The following is an 18,074-nucleotide window of genomic DNA, read 5'->3' as shown; positions in this document are numbered from 1 at the left end:
AGTTCATAGGAGAGGAAAACTTTTTCTAGCTCTGAAATGTGAAAGAGATTTTGTTCCATGAACACTGAAGAACACTGGGTAAGAAAATACACATTGTCCTCAATAGCATTAAAAAAAAAGCAGGTAGAGATGTTGTATGTGTGGATCTCACACTGACTTTGACAAATAAAACCCCAGAACATAATACTAAATTATAATTCTATTCCTGTGAATAAAGAGCTACATGGATTAATGGAAAAAACGATATTCCTTGGTCCTTTTCAGGAATTCTGATTCAGTAAATCTGGTTAGGGACCAGGAATTTGCTTATTTGCCATAAGTACCCCAGTTGATGGTGATGAAAGTGGTTCAAGACCGTATTTTTGCACCAAGAGAATGGATGGTTAAAAATATTCCTTAAAGTTTCCGGTTTAGATATAAAATCTTGAGATACATCATTTGTGATCAACATGTTCTCCATTTTTGAAAATTGAAGCGGGGGAAAGAGGCAGGATTAATTTACTTCCACAGAGTAGGCTGGGAGCACTTCTGTGGTATAAAACCAGAGTGCTTTTAGTGAAACATTTTCTTCAACCCTTGGGAACATATTAAAAGCATGGGCTGCATCATATGCCATTAGAATAGATGTTGGTCTCACTAAAAGGAAGAAATGGATAATAGAATTGACGTTCTGTTATCACAGGTGATGATTTAGCATTCCCGACCTCCCACTTCCTTTCCTCCGTTATCCTGTAACGCAATTTTTAATCAGTGTTTACCTTATGGCCTATGTAAAATTGAAGAGTCAGAGAGTGTTTCATAGTTATTTCCTTCTTAGCATTGCCTTTGCTCTTTGGAATCAATAGCTGCCTCCTTCTCCCCCCTCCCCCCGCCCCAGGAGAGTTTTCTATTAACTGATGGTTGTTTTCATTGCTCAACGAGAGCTGTTGTCTGACCACCAACAGTTTCTCCCCCTCCAAAGCCTCAGCCGTCCCAGATAATGTTTAGTCCTCCTCTCCCCCCACCCCCACACCAAGATCTCTCTCTGAAGCCTCTGCTTCCTCTTGGGGACACCTCTGTCTTGGGACTCATTTTTTTTTTTTTTTTTTTTGGCCATGCTGCGGCTTGTGGGATCTCAGTTCCCTGGGCCAGGGATTGAACCCGGGCCCTCAGCAGTGAGAGTGAGGAATCCTAACCACTGGACCACCAGGGGAATTCCCTTAAAACTCATTTTTGACATTTTCCTGTGTTGGATTTGCCATTGCAACTGTAGGCCTTCCTTTTCTTGTTTTTCTGGAGTGGGTTATCTAGCAGTTCCCTAAAGAGAGGTGCATGGTAGATAGACTTTTTGAGTCCTTACCTGCACACGTGATGGATAGTTTGGTTGGTTAAAAACTTTTAGGACACAGGTCATTTCTCCCTCAGATATTTGAAGGCATTATGTCCTAAAACCCACTGTTACATTGAAAACGCCAGTGCCTTTGATTCACGTTTCCTTCTATGTGATTCTAACCCCCTAATCCTACCAGCACACCCATAGCCTGAAAGCTTTTAAGGGCTTCTCTTATTTCTAATGTTTTGAAATTTTGAAATGGTATTATAACTGAAAGTTGGGGCCTGGCCGCTCACCACTCAAAAGCCAATAAAGAGGCCAGGCGGTGGAAAGGAAAGTTTGCTTTATATTGGATGCTGGCAATGGTGGTGGGATGGGGGATGATGCCTGTGCAAAGGCCGACTCCCCATCCTGACAATCAGGGGGCAAGCGCGTTCATAGACAGAAGGAGGGGGCTACGTGCAGAAACAGTAGCTCTGACAGTCATCTTGAAATTGGTCATCGATGGCCTGACCAATGTCAATTTGATTGTTTTAGGTAGAGTTAATCGTCAGTTCCAGGGTTGGTTTGTTTCCATTTCTTTGAGGCCAATTCTCGAATTGTGGCAGCTTATGTCATGGATACAGCCTGGTCATCATGTAGTTAATGTCTCCCACCTGGTGGGGGTTTCACCACCGACAAAGACAGATCGCAGGATATGGCTCCGAATGTTATCTATAGCCCTTGAGAAGACACTAAAGGTCCTTGACTTTGCTTACTGAGTAAACTACTATTATTTAGTTTCCTTTGATTGTTTTCCTTTGTTTTTGCATTTTCTCACTTCTCTGATTAAACTTATTCTTTGGCTAAAGTTTTTCCACAGACAAAAGGCAGGCTGAGGACATGGGGGTGGGATGGGGCAAGGACCATAGGGTCCTGCTCTGTTTCAGTGTGACTTGGTACAGATTGTTTTTATCCTTTTTTACATTGTTGAGCACTAAGTAGACACTTTCAATGGAAAGACTCATGTCCTTCAGTTCTGGGAAATCTTTGTGTATTTCTTCTTTGATAATTTCTGGCTATTTTCAGTTCTTTTTTTCTGGACCCCCCTATTACTTTGATTTTGTACCTCCTGGTTTCCTTTTAAAGTCTTCTGTCTTTTTCCTTCTATTTTCCATCTTTTTTGTTTTTATTCTTTTCCAAAAACTCTCTCAACTTTGTTTTCCAACCATTCTATTTATTTTTGTTTTATATATATATATATATTTTTTTAATATAAAATTATTTATTTATGTATTGGCTGTGCTTGGTCTTTGTTGCTGCATGTGGGCTTTCACTAGGAGCAGCGAGCTGGGGCTACTCTTTGTTGTGGAGCACAGGCTCTAGGCATGCGGGCTTCAGGAATTGTGGCCCACGGGCTTAGTTGCTCCACAGCATGCGGAATCTTCCTGGACCAGGGATCAAACCCGTGTCCCCTGCATTGGCAGGCAGATTCTTTTTTTTTGTTGTTTTGTTTTGTTTTTTGTTTTTTGTTTTTAACTTATTTATTTTTTACAATCAACTGCATATATTTAGAGTGTACAATTTGGTATCCCAGTCTCCCAATTCGTTCCCCCCAACCCTCCTTGCTTTCCCCTTTGGTGTCATATGTTTGTTCTCTACACCTGTATCTCTATTTCTGGCAGGCAGATTCTTAACCACTGCACTACCAGGGAAGTCCCTGGTTATATATTTTTTATTTTCCAAGGCTTTTTCACAGAGTTACTTTTCATAGCATCCTTTCTTGTTTTATAAATTATAATACTTTCCTTTATCTCTGTAGATACTAGTAATTAAAAAAATTTTCTCTACATTGTATTTTTTCTTTACTTTTTTTTTTAAAAAACTAATTAATTAATTTATTGGCTGTGTTGGGTCTTTGTTGCTGTGAGCGGGCTTTCTGTAGTTCCAGAGAGTGGGGGCTACTATTTGTTGTGGTGCGTGGGCTTCTCATTGTGGTGGCTTCTCTTGTTGTGGAGCATGTGGGCTCATTAGCTGTGGCTCGTGGGCTCTAGAGCACAGGCCCAGTAGTGTGGCCCACGGGCTTAGTTGCTCCACAGCATGTGGGATCCTCCTGGACCAGGGATCGAACCCGTGTCCCCTGCATTGGCAGGCAGATTCTTAACCACTGTGCTACCAGGGAAACCCTACTTTTGCTCCTTCATTTCTAATGATGCTTGATTTCTGTTTATATCAAGAGATACTGATTGGAAATTGTATATCTGTGTGAGTGAGTATATGGGAGGTACTGTCAAATTGCAGGTGTTACTATAGGGAGATATGGCCATTGTGTTGGAGAACCCACACATAACTGTATGGGAAGGTTTTCTCTCTAGATCATTCATTTTCTCTTGCGATGAAATTTCCAAGCTTCTACCTAGCATTCGTCTATTTGAAAGCTACTGTTCTGGGGACAGGTGAGGAAAGGGGAATGGAGGTCTACTGTTCTGACTTTTGCTTAATTTTTTTCTGCCTTTCACCTCTAAGAATAAACTTTAGTCTTTTTTGGGTGGTGGTTGGCTGGCTGTGTAGCACTGGGGTCTGTTGCACATATAAGCTTTCACAAATCCCACTTTTAGAGCAGAGCAGTACCCCACCTTCTGCAGTACCTGGTGCCTCCAAGTCCTCATCTTCTCAAGGGGTTGTTAGGGTGAACTGGCTCTCTTCCCTCCTGCAGCAATTTGTGGCTATAGTTTTATCACTTCCTTGACTCCACCTGCTATCTTTCAAAATTTGGTTAAAATCTCTGCAATCTCCTCTTGGACTGTCTTCTCAGGTTTATACCTTTTACTATTATTTTTTTACTATTATTTTTTATCTGTACATCTGTAAAGTTAACACATATTAGTCTTTTTGGGGGGGGGTCTTGGAAAGGAATGGCAATAAACATGTGATCCGTCTGCCATAAATCAGTACCAAAAATTAATCTTCAAACAATAAGGCTTAATATGCTTTAAAAAACTGCCTACAATGTTAATGGCTTTTAACATGGATTTGTTGGGGATTCAGAATTTTAGCATTTCGAGCACTCTTTCAGGATAAAATTGGTAATAAGCAGCCAGTGTTGAGAATGTAACATTATGTAATCCAATAATGGATAAAATCAGTATAAACAGCACATAAAATAAGAGTCTTCACTGCTGCTGACTGTCCCTTTTTGGATGCTGTCTCTTGGTGGCTGTCATGCCTCTCTCCCAGTGCTTATCCTATCCTTGATCAAGCTTTCTTAATCTTCCTTGCCAATTCTCTTCCTGTGTATCCATCCCAAGGCTGTGTACACATTTACCCATTGCTTTCATCGCAACCTCAGGACCGCGACTTCCTAATCTCTCTCTAACCCAGACCCCATTCTTAACTGTGTAGATTGGGGTGCAGATCAGCTTACCATTTTCCCGGTGGGTACGTACCTTCCCTCTCTTCTGGGGCACTAGCCCAGCAGATTCTATGAGACAGATTTAGGCCTTTTATTTTGATTAAAACGTTTTGTTATTTCTATTTTGAGTAAGCAATACATTCAAATAATTCAAAAGTCCACATATATAAAAGGGTCGATTGTGATGTGTCTGGTCCTATCCCCGGCCCCTCAGCTACCCATAAGTTCTCCTCTTGGGAGGTAACCAATGCTACTGTTTTTTAAAATTTGGGGAGTATTTTTCCAGAGATATTGTCTGCATACACCAGTAAATACACTTATATAGGCCCCTCCTCCATTCTCCACTTTAATTCCAAATGTTTCAAAAGCATCCGTGCGGCTGGAACTAAGACTTTCACAGTCAATATTTCAAATAGTGAACTTTTTTCCCTGTCAAAACCAAGTATTCTTTTAAGCGCCCTTCCAAATGGAAAATGGGGAAAAGACTGATGAGTTTTCCTGCTGTAACAAGGCCTGGAAATTGGTAGCAAGATTCAAGCTGACGCACTGCGCTGGTGAGCAAGACACTGGCAAGGGGGCGGGGGCGCAGAAGTCCAGCACAGGCAGATTTAAGACCCACCCGCACTTCAATCTTCTCATTTTCTCCAGGATTCTAGTCTCCCTGCTACTAGTCAACTTTCCTTTTTCCTTAAAAAAGTTTTTTTTTTAAATTTTATATTGGAGTATAGTTGATTTACAATGTTGTGTTAGTTTCAGGTGCACAGCAAAGTGATTCAGTTATGCATATACATATATCTACTCCTTCTCAGATTCTTTTCCCATATAGGTTATTTACTTTTTCTTGAAGTGACAACCTGGACATATGAAAATAGTTGCAAATACTTAAAAATACTCAAAAAGTCTCCCAGAAACACAGAAAAGATTCAGGTTTTACAGAGTTGGCCTGGGCCTCCAGTGAGCTACCGCAGAGAGCTCTGATTTATTTATTATCAATTTTACACACACTGGAAAGAAGGGAAAGCTTTTTAGGAAGGAATCAATACTGGTCCAGAACCCTTCTCTGACCCTCTTCTCCATCTGAGAAAAGACCTCACCCACTATGGCCACAAGAGTAGGCATGTGACCAAAGCTGGGCTAAATATAGAACCTCATGTTTCCTTGACCACAGGGATGGGTCCAAGGTATGGGTGATGAGCCAGTACAAATCATTGAGTCCTTCCCCTAGGATTTTCCAAACTGAAGCTGGAAGAACCAGCTTTCTCTGCTGGTAATGAGCCCACGGCTGCCTGTAACCATACCCCCTACCATGTGAAGGAGCCAGTCTGCTGTGGAGACTCTGATGGGGGTGGGGTGGGGTTGGGGGGGGGGGCGGGGGGAAGGTTGGGGTTGTATTGATGGGATCCAAATCTTCACTTATTCACACCTGGCTTCACCTTCATCCTTCTCAGGTTGGTTACATGCACCAACCAACTTTCCTTTTTGCTTACACTAACCTGCAACAAAATACAGCCTACCAATTAGCCCCAGCTCTATATGTCTACGTGCTTGCCAGGTAAATCCCTTTGGATGTTCCCTGGTACTTCAAACTCACATCTACAGTACAATGCATTGTCCCTCCCTAACCCACTCTGCCTACTTCATTTCCTGTATTCCCTTGTCCTAGTTATCAGTTCAGCAACTCCCAGCTGCCCAAGCCATAAATCTATAGCTCTACTGGGCTTCTTCCCTTCCACCTGATCCCATCCCTCAAGCTGAATAGGTCTCTAAGTTCTACTCCTCTTCTGAAATATTTCTCCTGTTATTGTGCCTTCTACTACCTTTGAGACTCCTTTGGCTTCTTTCCTCCTTCCTCTGCTGTGCTGAAAAGGCCATCTCGGGACGCTTACCCTGTGTATTGCCGCTGTCCAATTGGGATACCCTTCTGATAAAATTTCCTGGGACCCTTCTGGTCCTGGATGATTTCTCTAGAGCAGTTACCATAAGGGCTGGTCAGTAACATGTAAGACAGGATGCCAGGAGAGCTCTCAAAAAGGGATACAGAAGATTAATTACACCAATCAGGTCCTCTTCTACGAAGAGATCTGAATCCGAGCACTGGAGAGCTACTCACTGGTTGCAAAACAGAAGCTGAAGAAATACAGACAGGGCCGAGGAGATGATAAGAAGAATGCGAAAACTCTTGAGTAAATAGAAAATGAGTAAGCAGAAGCTATGAGTAATCCATAATGGAGGGTAAAGTAATTGGCTGGAGTGACAGAAACAGAAAGAGGAGCAAAATTACCTTCATGGTCGGGGACAAACTCGCTGTTGAGGAGGCAACAAAATAATACTAGTCCTGCCACAGACCACCACCTGCTTTCCAACTGCTAAACTGTGTATACTCCAGCCTGTGTGGTTGGATGACAGCACAGTGGTTCCTGTGAGTTTCTGTGTTTCCACGAGATGCTTCTTATCCTTATGACCTCAACCCACAAATACTATACAGTGTAGTTTAGTCATATAAATTAGTTCCCCAACCATGCAATGCTTTGCCATCTCTGTTTATGTGCATACACTATTTCTTCCAACTAGAACAATCTTCTCATCTGCAAAACAGGTACCCTTAACTTTGTCACCAGGCTGCCGCTGACTCATCTTTCAAGACTGGGCTTGGGCTCTTCTAAACGGCTTTCTAAAACCCAACCAGGTTACACACTCTTCCTTTACTTCAAACAAACTTACTGCTACTGCACATTGTAATTGTGTGTCTCCACAACTAGATGAGCTTCTTCAGAGAGCAGAGATGCTGTTTTGTTCCCCGTTGTATCCCCGGTGCCTGGCCCAGTACCACACAGAGCAGATACTTACTGGATGCCATTGTTTTTGTTAAAGTTCAGTTGCCTAGACTTGTTCAAGTACCAAGTTTAGTAACCTTCCCTTATCACCCCTCTTTCAATATATCCGCTTGCAGCTTGAAGTGTGCCACATGGTACCTTAGAGAAAGAAAATGATCCACAGCTTTGTGTATGCGATTCCTGCAGTTCAAAATGCCCTTCTCATCCCTGTCCCCTAACTCGTTGTGGTTTTAATTTGCATTTCCCTTGTAATTAGTGATGTTTAGAATCTTTTCATGTGCTTATTGGCCATTTGCATATCTTCTTGGGACAAATGTCTTATCAAGTCCTTTGCCCATTTTTGAACTGGGGTCTTTTTAAAAAAAAAAAATTATTTCTTTATTTGGCTGCGCTGGGTCTTAGTTGAGGCACATGGGATCTTTGTTGCTGCATGCGGGCTCTTTATTTTATTTTATTTTTTTTTGGCACACAGGCTTAGTTGCTCCGCGGCATGTGGGATCTTCCTGGAGCTGGGATCGAACCCGTGACCTCTGCATTGGCAGGCAGATTCTTAACCACTGCGCCACCTAGGAAGCCCCGTATGCAGGCTCTTTAGTTTCAGCATGCGGGATCTGGTTCCCTGACTGGGGTTGAACCTGGGACCCCTGCATTAGGAGCAAGGAGCCACTGGACCACCAGGGACGTCCTGGGTTGTTTTTTGTTGTTGAGTTCCCAGTTATTTTGTAATATGGAATGATTTTAGGAACACGCTCTGGGTCTCCAGAATGGTATGAAAATGCTAGGGCCATGGGAAAAGGGGAAGGAAGAGGTGAGGATGTCAAAGAAAGTTTTTAAAGAATTTTAAAAAAGTCTTTAGAAAAAGAGAAAAGAAGGTATACTTTCAGGATGCTGAGCTCATTTTTGTATTGCTGTTTGGCAACCTTATGGGTTAAATAAGCACTGGTGAACTATCTTAGAACCTAACCACTATTTAAAAACACCACTTATATAATTACACAAGAAATACCACTTTATGATATTCTAATTTAAAAAAACTTTGGTATATAATTTATACTATATACTACAACCTAAATTTGGAAAGTAAGTTGGTTGTACTAATGGATTACAGAAATAATTATTTATATACAATGACTTTAGTTAGAAATTTAATATTTTGCTATTAAACCAAACTGTTGATTTACATGAATCATCTGTGGGAGGCCATTATAAGAAAACATACATGATACAGAGATATAGAACTGATACATAATCATGATATAATTGATAGAAACATGAAAACAAGCCTGTAATCTATAGACAGAAGTTTCAGAAAAGGAAGGATTAACCTGAAATCTGTGCTGTTAATTGAACCAGCTAGAAAAAACAGTATTACTGACCACTGGTAACAGATAAATAATCTTTAAAGAATAATATCCAGTTTCAGTGATATAAATTTTATTATTTTAAAAGAAACTGTTATTTTCTCTATTGCAAATGGATAAACTGTTGGCGTTTGAACTTCTGGTAAACTATTATAAGATCTAGGTTAGATAAATAGCTAATATTATAGGTGTAAAATGTAATTTACACATTTTAGAATAAATATGATGTATTTTAAAGTATATCTAGGGTTATTTTCAATGTTCCACATGCTCTACTCTCTGTAAATAATTCATAATTAACAAAACATACCACTCTCTAAAAACAAAATAACAAAACCTTTCATTAAGCTGAATCTAAAGATGAGCTCTCCATTTCTTCTCAGGATCCATGTTGCTATCTGTGGAAAGAAAATTACAGAGTAAACATTTAACAACAGATGAGCAAACCACTGGATTTTAAGTTATCTTGTAACTAGAAAAAGCATTAATTCCTAAAATAATTTTGTTGCTCAATATAAAGTTGGGGTTTTTCTTTGGGGAGGCACATGTAAAGACGTTGCTGAAGATTCCACCCAAAATCCAACTTTGCATCTCCTGCTTATCGAGGATCAAACTTCTAAGATTATTAATTTGACAAATTAATTTAACACTAGTGAACAATTACAGAATCACTGCCTTAATATCTCTGAGTTTACTACCTTTACTACCGCTAGATCTTTGGCTGTTCCCAAATCTTCTATCATGGTCACGTGGTCTGAGAGAGGAGAAGCTCTCTTCCCCCTACACATCCGTGACTGTCATTCTTGTGGGTGAGGACTGGAGCACCCATACGGGATTCTAATTCCTGAGGGAGGTTTTGTTCTAATTTGTGATTCCCCTGGCCTTTCGCTACTGACCCTTCCTAGTGACTCTCTCCAACTTACAGTGACGTTCAAGGGAGAACTCAGGTGGGTGGTGTTGTTCCTCAAAGGTAACTGGCTCATTTGTTAACAAATATTTTAAGTGCTGGTAATAAAAGAACTAAAATTTGGAAGAATACTTACATATCTTTCCTTCTTTTTCTAATTTTTTCAAATGAAGCAAGACGTTATGTTGGGCCATTTGATGTAAATGCTCAGAAACATTCTAAAAGAAAGATGAAAGTGAAAGTAAAGCATTTCTTTTTAAAAAAAGAATAGAGTTAATCTTCTTGAAAATTTTAAAGAAAAAAGGCAAAAGAAGACAGTTTTAACTCCAACATAGTTTTATACAGTAATAATCAACACTATTTCATCTTATATATGTCTTTCTTTGGGTCACTATATTATTAGAAATCTATTTATAGATAAAACAGACTCTGAGCTCCATAAAGACAGTGCAGGAGCAGTATCCGTTCACGACTGAATACCCAGTGCTTAGCAAAATGGCACATAGTGGGAACTCAATATTTTATAAATTACTAAATAAACATAAAAATTATTCTAGATGGTTTTGATGATGCTACAAGACAGTTGGCTCTATGATTTATTTATTTATTTATTAGGTTACATGATAATGCCTGCATGTTTTTAAAAGTATGTCTGTTTCAACCTTAAAACTTACAATTTTTCCTTTTCTTTTGCTAAGCTAGTAATGTAATACTGACAACTATTATCTGAACGGTAAACAAAACAAATATTCCCTTTATTCTTTTTTCCCAATATATATATATTTTATTTTATTGAATTATACTCGATGTACAATATTATGTAAGTACAATCTGATGAGTCACAATTTTTAAAGGTTATACTCCATTTAGTTATTATAAAATATTGGCTTTGTTCCCTGTGTTGTACAATATACTTATCTTTGTAGCTTATTTTATATGTAACAGTTTATACCTCTTAACCTCCTACCCTTTTTTTGCTCCTCCCCCTTCCCTCTCCCCACTGATAACCACTAGTTTGTTCTCTGTAGCTGTGAGTCTGTTTCTTTTTTGCTATATTCACTAGTTTGTCGTATTTTTTAGATTACACATTATAAGTGGTAACATACAGTATTTGTCTTTTATACTCTTTTTTTCTTATAAATTTATTTATTTGGTTGTGTTGTGGCTTTGTTGCTGCACATGGGCTTTCTCTAGTTGCGGAGAGTGGTGGCTACTCTTTGTTGTGGTGCACCAGCTACTCATTGCCGTGTCTTCTCTTGTTGTGGAGCATGGGCTCTAGGTGCGTGGGCTTCAGTAGTTGTGGCACATGGGCTCAACGGTTGTGGCTCACGGGCTCTAGAGCGCTCAGTAGTTGTGGTGCACAAGTTTAGTTGCTCCACAGCATGTGGGATCTTCCTGGAGCAGGGATTGAACCCATGTCCCCTGTACTGGCAGGTGGATTCTTAACCACTGTGCTACCAGGGAAGTCCCTCCTTTTTTTTATTCTTTAAATAAGAATATTTCTGAAGTCAAGCTTCTTGACTAAATCTACTATCTCCATTTCTCAGCTCCCTGAAAATGTTTTGCTAAGATCATCAAATTGTATTTTAATCAAAATTCAAAGAATTCTTTTCAGTCCTCATTTTACCTGAAATCAGCTGGCTAGTCTCTCCTTTTGGAAGACCTCTTCTCCTTTCCCTTGACTATTTTACCTCTTATAATTTCATCTTCATCCTGGACATTGTTCCCTGATTTCTCTTCAACACTGATGTTTACAATGAATTGTGTCATTGACTCTCTTCTCTTTTCACTCCATCAACTTGCCATGGCAACATTACGCATTAATGATTCCCAAGTGGAAACCTCCAACCCCAAACTCCCTGAAGTTCCAGTACCATCTATTATATCCACCAGTGTGATTTTCTGGGTCTAATTATGTGATTCCCCTGCCTAAGGTCCTTGGGTGGTCATTCCCAGCTTATTGGCTGAAGCCCAAATTTTTTAGCATGGCAACCAAGGGCTTCCCCTGACCTGCCATGCCTGCCTTTCCCGCCTCATTTCCTGAGACCCCCTCCCTGCCCATCTGCAATACACATCCTGGGCTCCAGGCAGATGCATTTTCTTTGTGGGTTTTCAAACACACACGATGCTTTTGTGACTCCCAGTGCTTGAACACATCTTTCCTTCTGTCTAGAATGACTTCCCTTCTCCTGTACTCTGGCCTGGGAAATACTTACTCCTTCTTTGAGATTCAATTCAATGATTAAGTTTCTGAAGCTTTTCTGGACAAGCCTCATCACCCTGCATCTTCACCAGGTAGAACTGACTCCCTTTCCTTTATGCCCTGATGTACTGTGTATGGGCCCTGGAGGAAGCTTGGTGTAATAGAAGAACACAAGATGTATCTGACTTCTGACATTTGAGTATGTGACATCTGCTAGTTTTGTGCCCTTGGAAAACTTAATTAGCTCACACTTTTTTGGTCAGTTTTTAATGTCTTATGTTGGAATAACAGTATGTTTATGCAGTGAAAATTCAAGGTAACATGTCTGCCTTTGCCAAACCACAAGTCCTTTGAGGGCAGGGATCTGTAGTCATCTTTTATCTCTGTACCTAGTCCGGTGTGTGGCACATGAAGGCATTCAGTAAACATCTGTGGAATGAATAAATGTCTATAATACCTAATGCCGTTCTATATGTGACAGGTGCTTCACACATATGCACAGTGAACACACCTCTGAACACATCTCTGAATGCAGAACCAGCGTTTCTGAGGCATGCATAGTTACTGGATGACATCTGTGAGGCTTATCAGAGAGCTCTGCTGTCCTGTACTTGAGTTAGAAAAAAACAACCCATGTTTCAATGTATAGTCTAGTGGCTGAACTCTAGTATTATGAGGAAATGAACTCTTTCGCAGAATTTAAGTATTTACATTACCCTTTTGCTCCTGGCACGTTTGTCAGCCCTTTTAATCATTCATTCCTCCCTTTTAAAACAAAGTGCACTGAGTTACCTGGTTTTTGATAAATTGGGTCTATGGGACATTATAGTCCTTTACTAATTGAAACTGGCCCAGGTTCCTTTTCAAGCTCATCTTTAGTTATACTCTCAGGTATCTTATGGCTCTACAGGTTCTCATCGTGGGAGTTTTAAAACCCAGAAAATCTTATTCTATTCTTAACCCTGAAGCTATACGGCCTACACAGCAGGTACCTAATAAACATTTGCTGAAAAACTGAATTACACTGATGGGTTGCCACAGTGCTGCCACATAGCACTGTGCTCAGAGACCACTGAGTGAGGGGCTCTTTCTATACTTAGTGACTCTACTCGTGCTCTTCTTCATGGCCTTTCTCCTTTTAATCCATCGTTAGGCATCGTACCACTTCTCACTGCTGCTACCCCAGTGTCTGTCCCCAGCAGATCCCCCTTTCTCACCTGCTGCTGGTCAGGACACTAGATAATCAAGATGGCTAGAATAACGCAAAAATCATAACAAAGCTTAATCGCCAGGCTGTTGGCAACAGTCTCTCCTACAGAGTGGAGTATAAAAGGCTTAATAATGGCCCAGGATGGTTATTTGTGTTCTGCAGGCCAGGATTTGTCTGTCTAACTTCTGTGTGCTAGAAAGTTAAGATTGATGGTCTCAAATCTATACAAGTGACATTACTTATAAAATTAACAGACTCATTTGCTCTGGGATGTGATGAGTTTACCACATCTATAGTCTATTGAATAGATTATTCTATTAAAATTGTGGCTATGTACAAATAAGACAAACGAAAATTACCTTGTAAATAATTTTTACAACATCCATTGCTGTGAATGACTTTTCAAAGTTCTCACGAAGAAATGTAAGAATTTGCTGTTCTCGGATATTTCTGTGAGAAATGTACTGCAGAATTTTAGCTTCGGCATTATGGATTACCGGGCCATGTCCTGAATCAGAATAATTATAGAAATTATTTCAACCAGATGAAAAATTTTAAGTACAACTGAAGTTAATTCACTCTATTTAAAAATATTTCATATAGTATATTGAAAAGGCATACTAAATATACAACAAATAAGAATTATTTAGAAAATTATACAGGTAATAAGAAATTTAAAAATTACGTGTAATGCCAAAAAACATTAGAGAATTATATCACAATCTATATAAAATATTATTGTATTCATTAAAAAATAGAATAAAAATTTAACAATAAAAATATAGCAATAAAATCAGTAACTACAACATCAATAAGTGATATTTACAGTGTTCATTACTTACCAGACGTTGCTCTAAATGCTCAATATACATTATTCTTACAAGAATCCCATGAAGTAAGTATCGATACTTTTATTATCCCCGTTGTACAGCAGAAACTGAGGCACAGGGAGGGCAAATAGTCTGCCTACAGTTACACAGCCTAAGAAGGGGTGGAGCTGGGATTCTGACTCAGGAGCTTTTCACCACTCTGTGCTCTTAACCATTATGCTTATCAAAGATTGAAAAGGGGAATGTAAAAAGCAGCTTCATGTAAGTGACCAAGAGCTATTAAAAATTCACAAGAACCACAGGAGAACTCTAAGAATCTTATGCATAGGCTAGCAATTCAGAAATGTTGATAACTCAGATAAAGTTATACTGAAATTTACTTGCTCTTTAGGACAGTGAAAATGAATATATTACACAAATCTGTAACAGGGGTGTTTAAAATATTCGAGAACAAAATACCAGAAGCAGACTAACCTGCTATGTAAACAGCATGGGCTTTAGGGGAGACTATCATTTACTAGCTGTGTGGCTGTGACACTGTCTGAATTTCTGAGCTTATTTCTTCAGCTACCTGCTTCATTGGGTTTTTGTGAGGAGAGCTCTGTGAAGGTCCCCGCACAGTACCTGGCGGGTAGGGTAACAGGCTTTAATACCTGGTAGCTACGGCTACAGAACGTCACTGAGCTCCTGCTGTGCCAATACACCAGTTCACTGGATTCACTAAAGCCAGAACTCCAAGAACCTGCACCAGGCAGCCTCTCATTAGCTTTCCTCCAATGTGGGTGCATCAAATGTCTACTCTCTTCTCTGTCAAAACAGCTGTCAGCCTCCACTCCTTTTATGTCATAATATTAATCCAAATGCTCAGCCTCACTGTATATTTCCTATCCCCTCAGCAGTGGGAACTCATGAGAGTATATGAAAGTATTGAAGACACTGTATTTACAAATCTTTCCATGGCTCTCTGGTTAGGAACAAGTTAGAAGGACTTAAAAAAATTAAGTAATCGAGTCTCTTTTTCCTTCTGGGGGCCTCTTGTTGGGTCCTGTATTTTAGCTTTTAGGATGGAGGGGATATTCATATCGTAGAGCAGGGCAGTGATAGCTAATATACTAACAACAGGTTTCTTTTTCTGGAGAACTGAAATAAATATACAGTTTTATAGTCGATATGGAAGCTACTGATATTTCCATAGTGTGAGTTAAAAAACTAAAGCTCAGAGGTCAGATGTTGCCCAAGGTTGGTTACACGGCTAAAGTGTAGTCCACAACAGAAATCAATAGAAGTTAACAAAACTGAAGATAGCTTATGGAATGAAAAAATTTTTCTTATTCCAATAAGTTTATTTCCTTTGTTTAACAGTTCTATTAATAGCTGTGTAGATATTAAAAAATAACCCTCATATCTTTTAAAAAAAGTTATTGAGGGGCTTCCTAGGTGGCGCAGTGGTTAAGAATCCGCCTGCCAACGCAGGGGACATGGGTTCGATCCCTGCTCCAGGAAGATCCCACATGCTGTGGAGCAACTAAGCCCGTGCGCCACAACTATTGAGCCCATGTGCTGAAACTACTGAAGCCCATGCGCCTAGAGCCCGTGCTTCACAACAGGAGAAGCCACAGCAATGAGGAGCCCGTGCACCACAATTAAGAGTAGCCTCCACTCACCGCAACTAAAGAAAGCCCGCGCACAGCAAAAAAGACCCAACACAGCCAATAAAATAAAATTAAAAAAAAAAAAACTTCTTAAAAAAAAAAGTTATTGATACAACTCTCAGCCTTCTTTTTTTTTAAAAAAAATAAATTTATTTATTTAATTGGCTGTGTTGGCTCTTTGTTGCTGCATACGGGCTTTCTCTAGTTGTGAGCTGGGGCTACTCTTCATTGTGGTGCATGGGCTCCTCACTGTGGTGGCCTCTTTTGTTGCAGTGCATGGGCTCTAGGCACATGGGCTTCAGTAGTTGTGGCACATGGGCTCAACAGTTGTGGCTCACAGGCTCTAGAGCGTAGGCTCAATAGTTGTGGCGCACACGCTTAGTTGCTCCACGGCATGTGGGATCTTCCTAGGGCAAGGGTCGAACTGGTGTCCCCTGCATTGCCAGGTGGATTCTTAACCGCTGTACCACCTAGGAAGTCCCCGGTTTTCTTTTTAATTGCATAGCTAGACAAGACTTAGGGGTATAATTTAGAAAGAAGCAGTTTATATGTATCTCTTCAAGGCTAAAAACACACACAGACAAACCAAAATGAATCTTCCTCATCATTTGACACAAATGGTTCACTAGATTAAAAAATAACCCACCTGGATATATAACTTTAGCTTTGATATTTAGTAACTCTTTTAGGGAGTTCATATAATCATAGAGGTCTTCAAATATGGTTGTTCCTTCCCCTAGGATGCAATCTCCGGAAAAGAGAGCATTTTCCTCTTCTAAAAGCAGGGCCATATGATCATCAGTGTGGCCAGGTGTGTGTATAACTCTGGTTGAAAGAAGAAAGAATAGTAACAATTATGAACTCTCAGACTTAGAAGAAATTTTGAGAAGTAAATTATTCTCTATCCTTATCTCTGGACAAGACACAAATGATGTCAATAAGTTTTTCAAATAGCTCCTTTTTCTCTTGCGGCCCACTGAAAATTATCATCAGAAAATTCTCTCCTTTAGCTAAATCAAATTTCTCACTCTGAAGTGCAAATTTAATACTTTTGCCACTTCTTTCTTACTTTGTAAGTAATAAGTACTGATTACAATAAATTTGGAAAACAGAAAAGGAAAGTACTTGAAGGAGATAAAAATCACCAATTATTCTACTACTCAGTGCTTTTATTATTTAAGAACATATTTTTTTTCAAATCTATATACTTATGTACATATATGTACACACAAACACACACACATTATGGGAAGACCATGAAAAAAAGTGCTTTCATATGTTGCTGGTGGAAGTGCAAAATGGTATAGCCCATATGGAGGGGAATATGGCATTCTTTAGCAAAATTACACATGCATTAATCCTTTGACCTATCAATCCCACTGCTAGAATTTACCCTGAAATATACACCTTTACAAATACAAAAAAATACGTACAAGTTATTCATTACATTATTTGTAATAATAAAATATTAGGAACAACCTAGATGTCAACCCATAGGGCACTATGAATAAGGTACAGTATATCCACACAACAGAATACTATGCAGCCATCAAAGAAAATGAGAAGATCTCTATGAATTGATATGAAGTAATTTGCAGGATATACTGTCAAAGTGATAAAAAGCAGAACACAAAAGAGTGTTCATAGTATGCTCTTTTGCATAAGAAAGATGGGGAAATAAAAACATGTATGTATGTATTTCCTTATTTTTGCAAAAAATAAAGTCAGGGAGGATAAAAAAACTAGTGAATATAGCTACCTATAGGAGGTAGGCAGGTGGGATGTAGGGAATAGAGATGTGAGACTTCTCTGATTAAAATTTTTTAAACAGTTTCAACTTTTAAGCTATGTAAATTTTTATATATTCTAAACATAAAATTAAATAAGAAGATAAAAGAAAACCTTAACATTGAATACAGAAAGAAGTGTATATCTTACTGTATACTAGATAACACAGCTATAGTAACAAATCCAAATAAGTTTTAAATGCAATACTAAGACATCCTAAATAGAATATATCTTAAAAAAAAAAACTGCAAAGATATCTTGAACTTTACTTAATAGACTTATTGTTGGCAGTGTTATTGATTATTGTTTCTGAAATGAGTCTGTGTTCACTGTATGACAGTATAAACAAATAAATCAGTGTGGAGAACCAAGGTTTTCACTATGGGGTAAGGGACAAATATATACAAAATGAGGGAATTAAGGTTTTGGGCTGTTTTTTATTTGAATTGCGGAATCATGATGTCATCATTTCATTTTATTTCTAGTACTGTCTATAAAAAGGCACAGAAGCAGTGATACTCCAATAGTAATGAGCACATCTCACACTCAGTTCTTTGTTTCCAAATACCATTTCCCTGGTTTCTAG

At 39.2% G+C, this 18,074-nt stretch overlaps 1 protein-coding gene across 2 annotated transcripts in view; it reads right to left on the bottom strand.

The window, feature by feature from the left end:
- Positions 1–8,669: 8,669 nt before the first annotated feature.
- The window catches only part of LACTB2 (lactamase beta 2), a 40,709-nt gene continuing 31,304 nt past the window's right edge, over positions 8,670–18,074 (bottom strand). For both annotated transcript variants that reach the window (XM_057736236.1, XM_057736237.1), the window contains 4 exons: positions 16,347–16,525; positions 13,578–13,726; positions 9,942–10,023; positions 8,670–9,296 (listed from right to left, as the gene is read on the bottom strand). In XM_057736236.1, coding sequence (XP_057592219.1) covers positions 9,253–9,296; positions 9,942–10,023; positions 13,578–13,726; positions 16,347–16,525 — 454 coding nt within the window. In that variant the 3' untranslated portion in view covers positions 8,670–9,252. The remainder of the gene's footprint in view (positions 9,297–9,941; positions 10,024–13,577; positions 13,727–16,346; positions 16,526–18,074) is intronic.

The sequence above is a fragment of the Hippopotamus amphibius genome, chromosome 5 (assembly GCF_030028045.1).
Source record: "Hippopotamus amphibius kiboko isolate mHipAmp2 chromosome 5, mHipAmp2.hap2, whole genome shotgun sequence".
In the NCBI taxonomy this organism is placed as follows: Eukaryota; Metazoa; Chordata; class Mammalia; order Artiodactyla; family Hippopotamidae; genus Hippopotamus; species Hippopotamus amphibius.
This window is presented reverse-complemented; position numbering and strand designations above follow the sequence as displayed.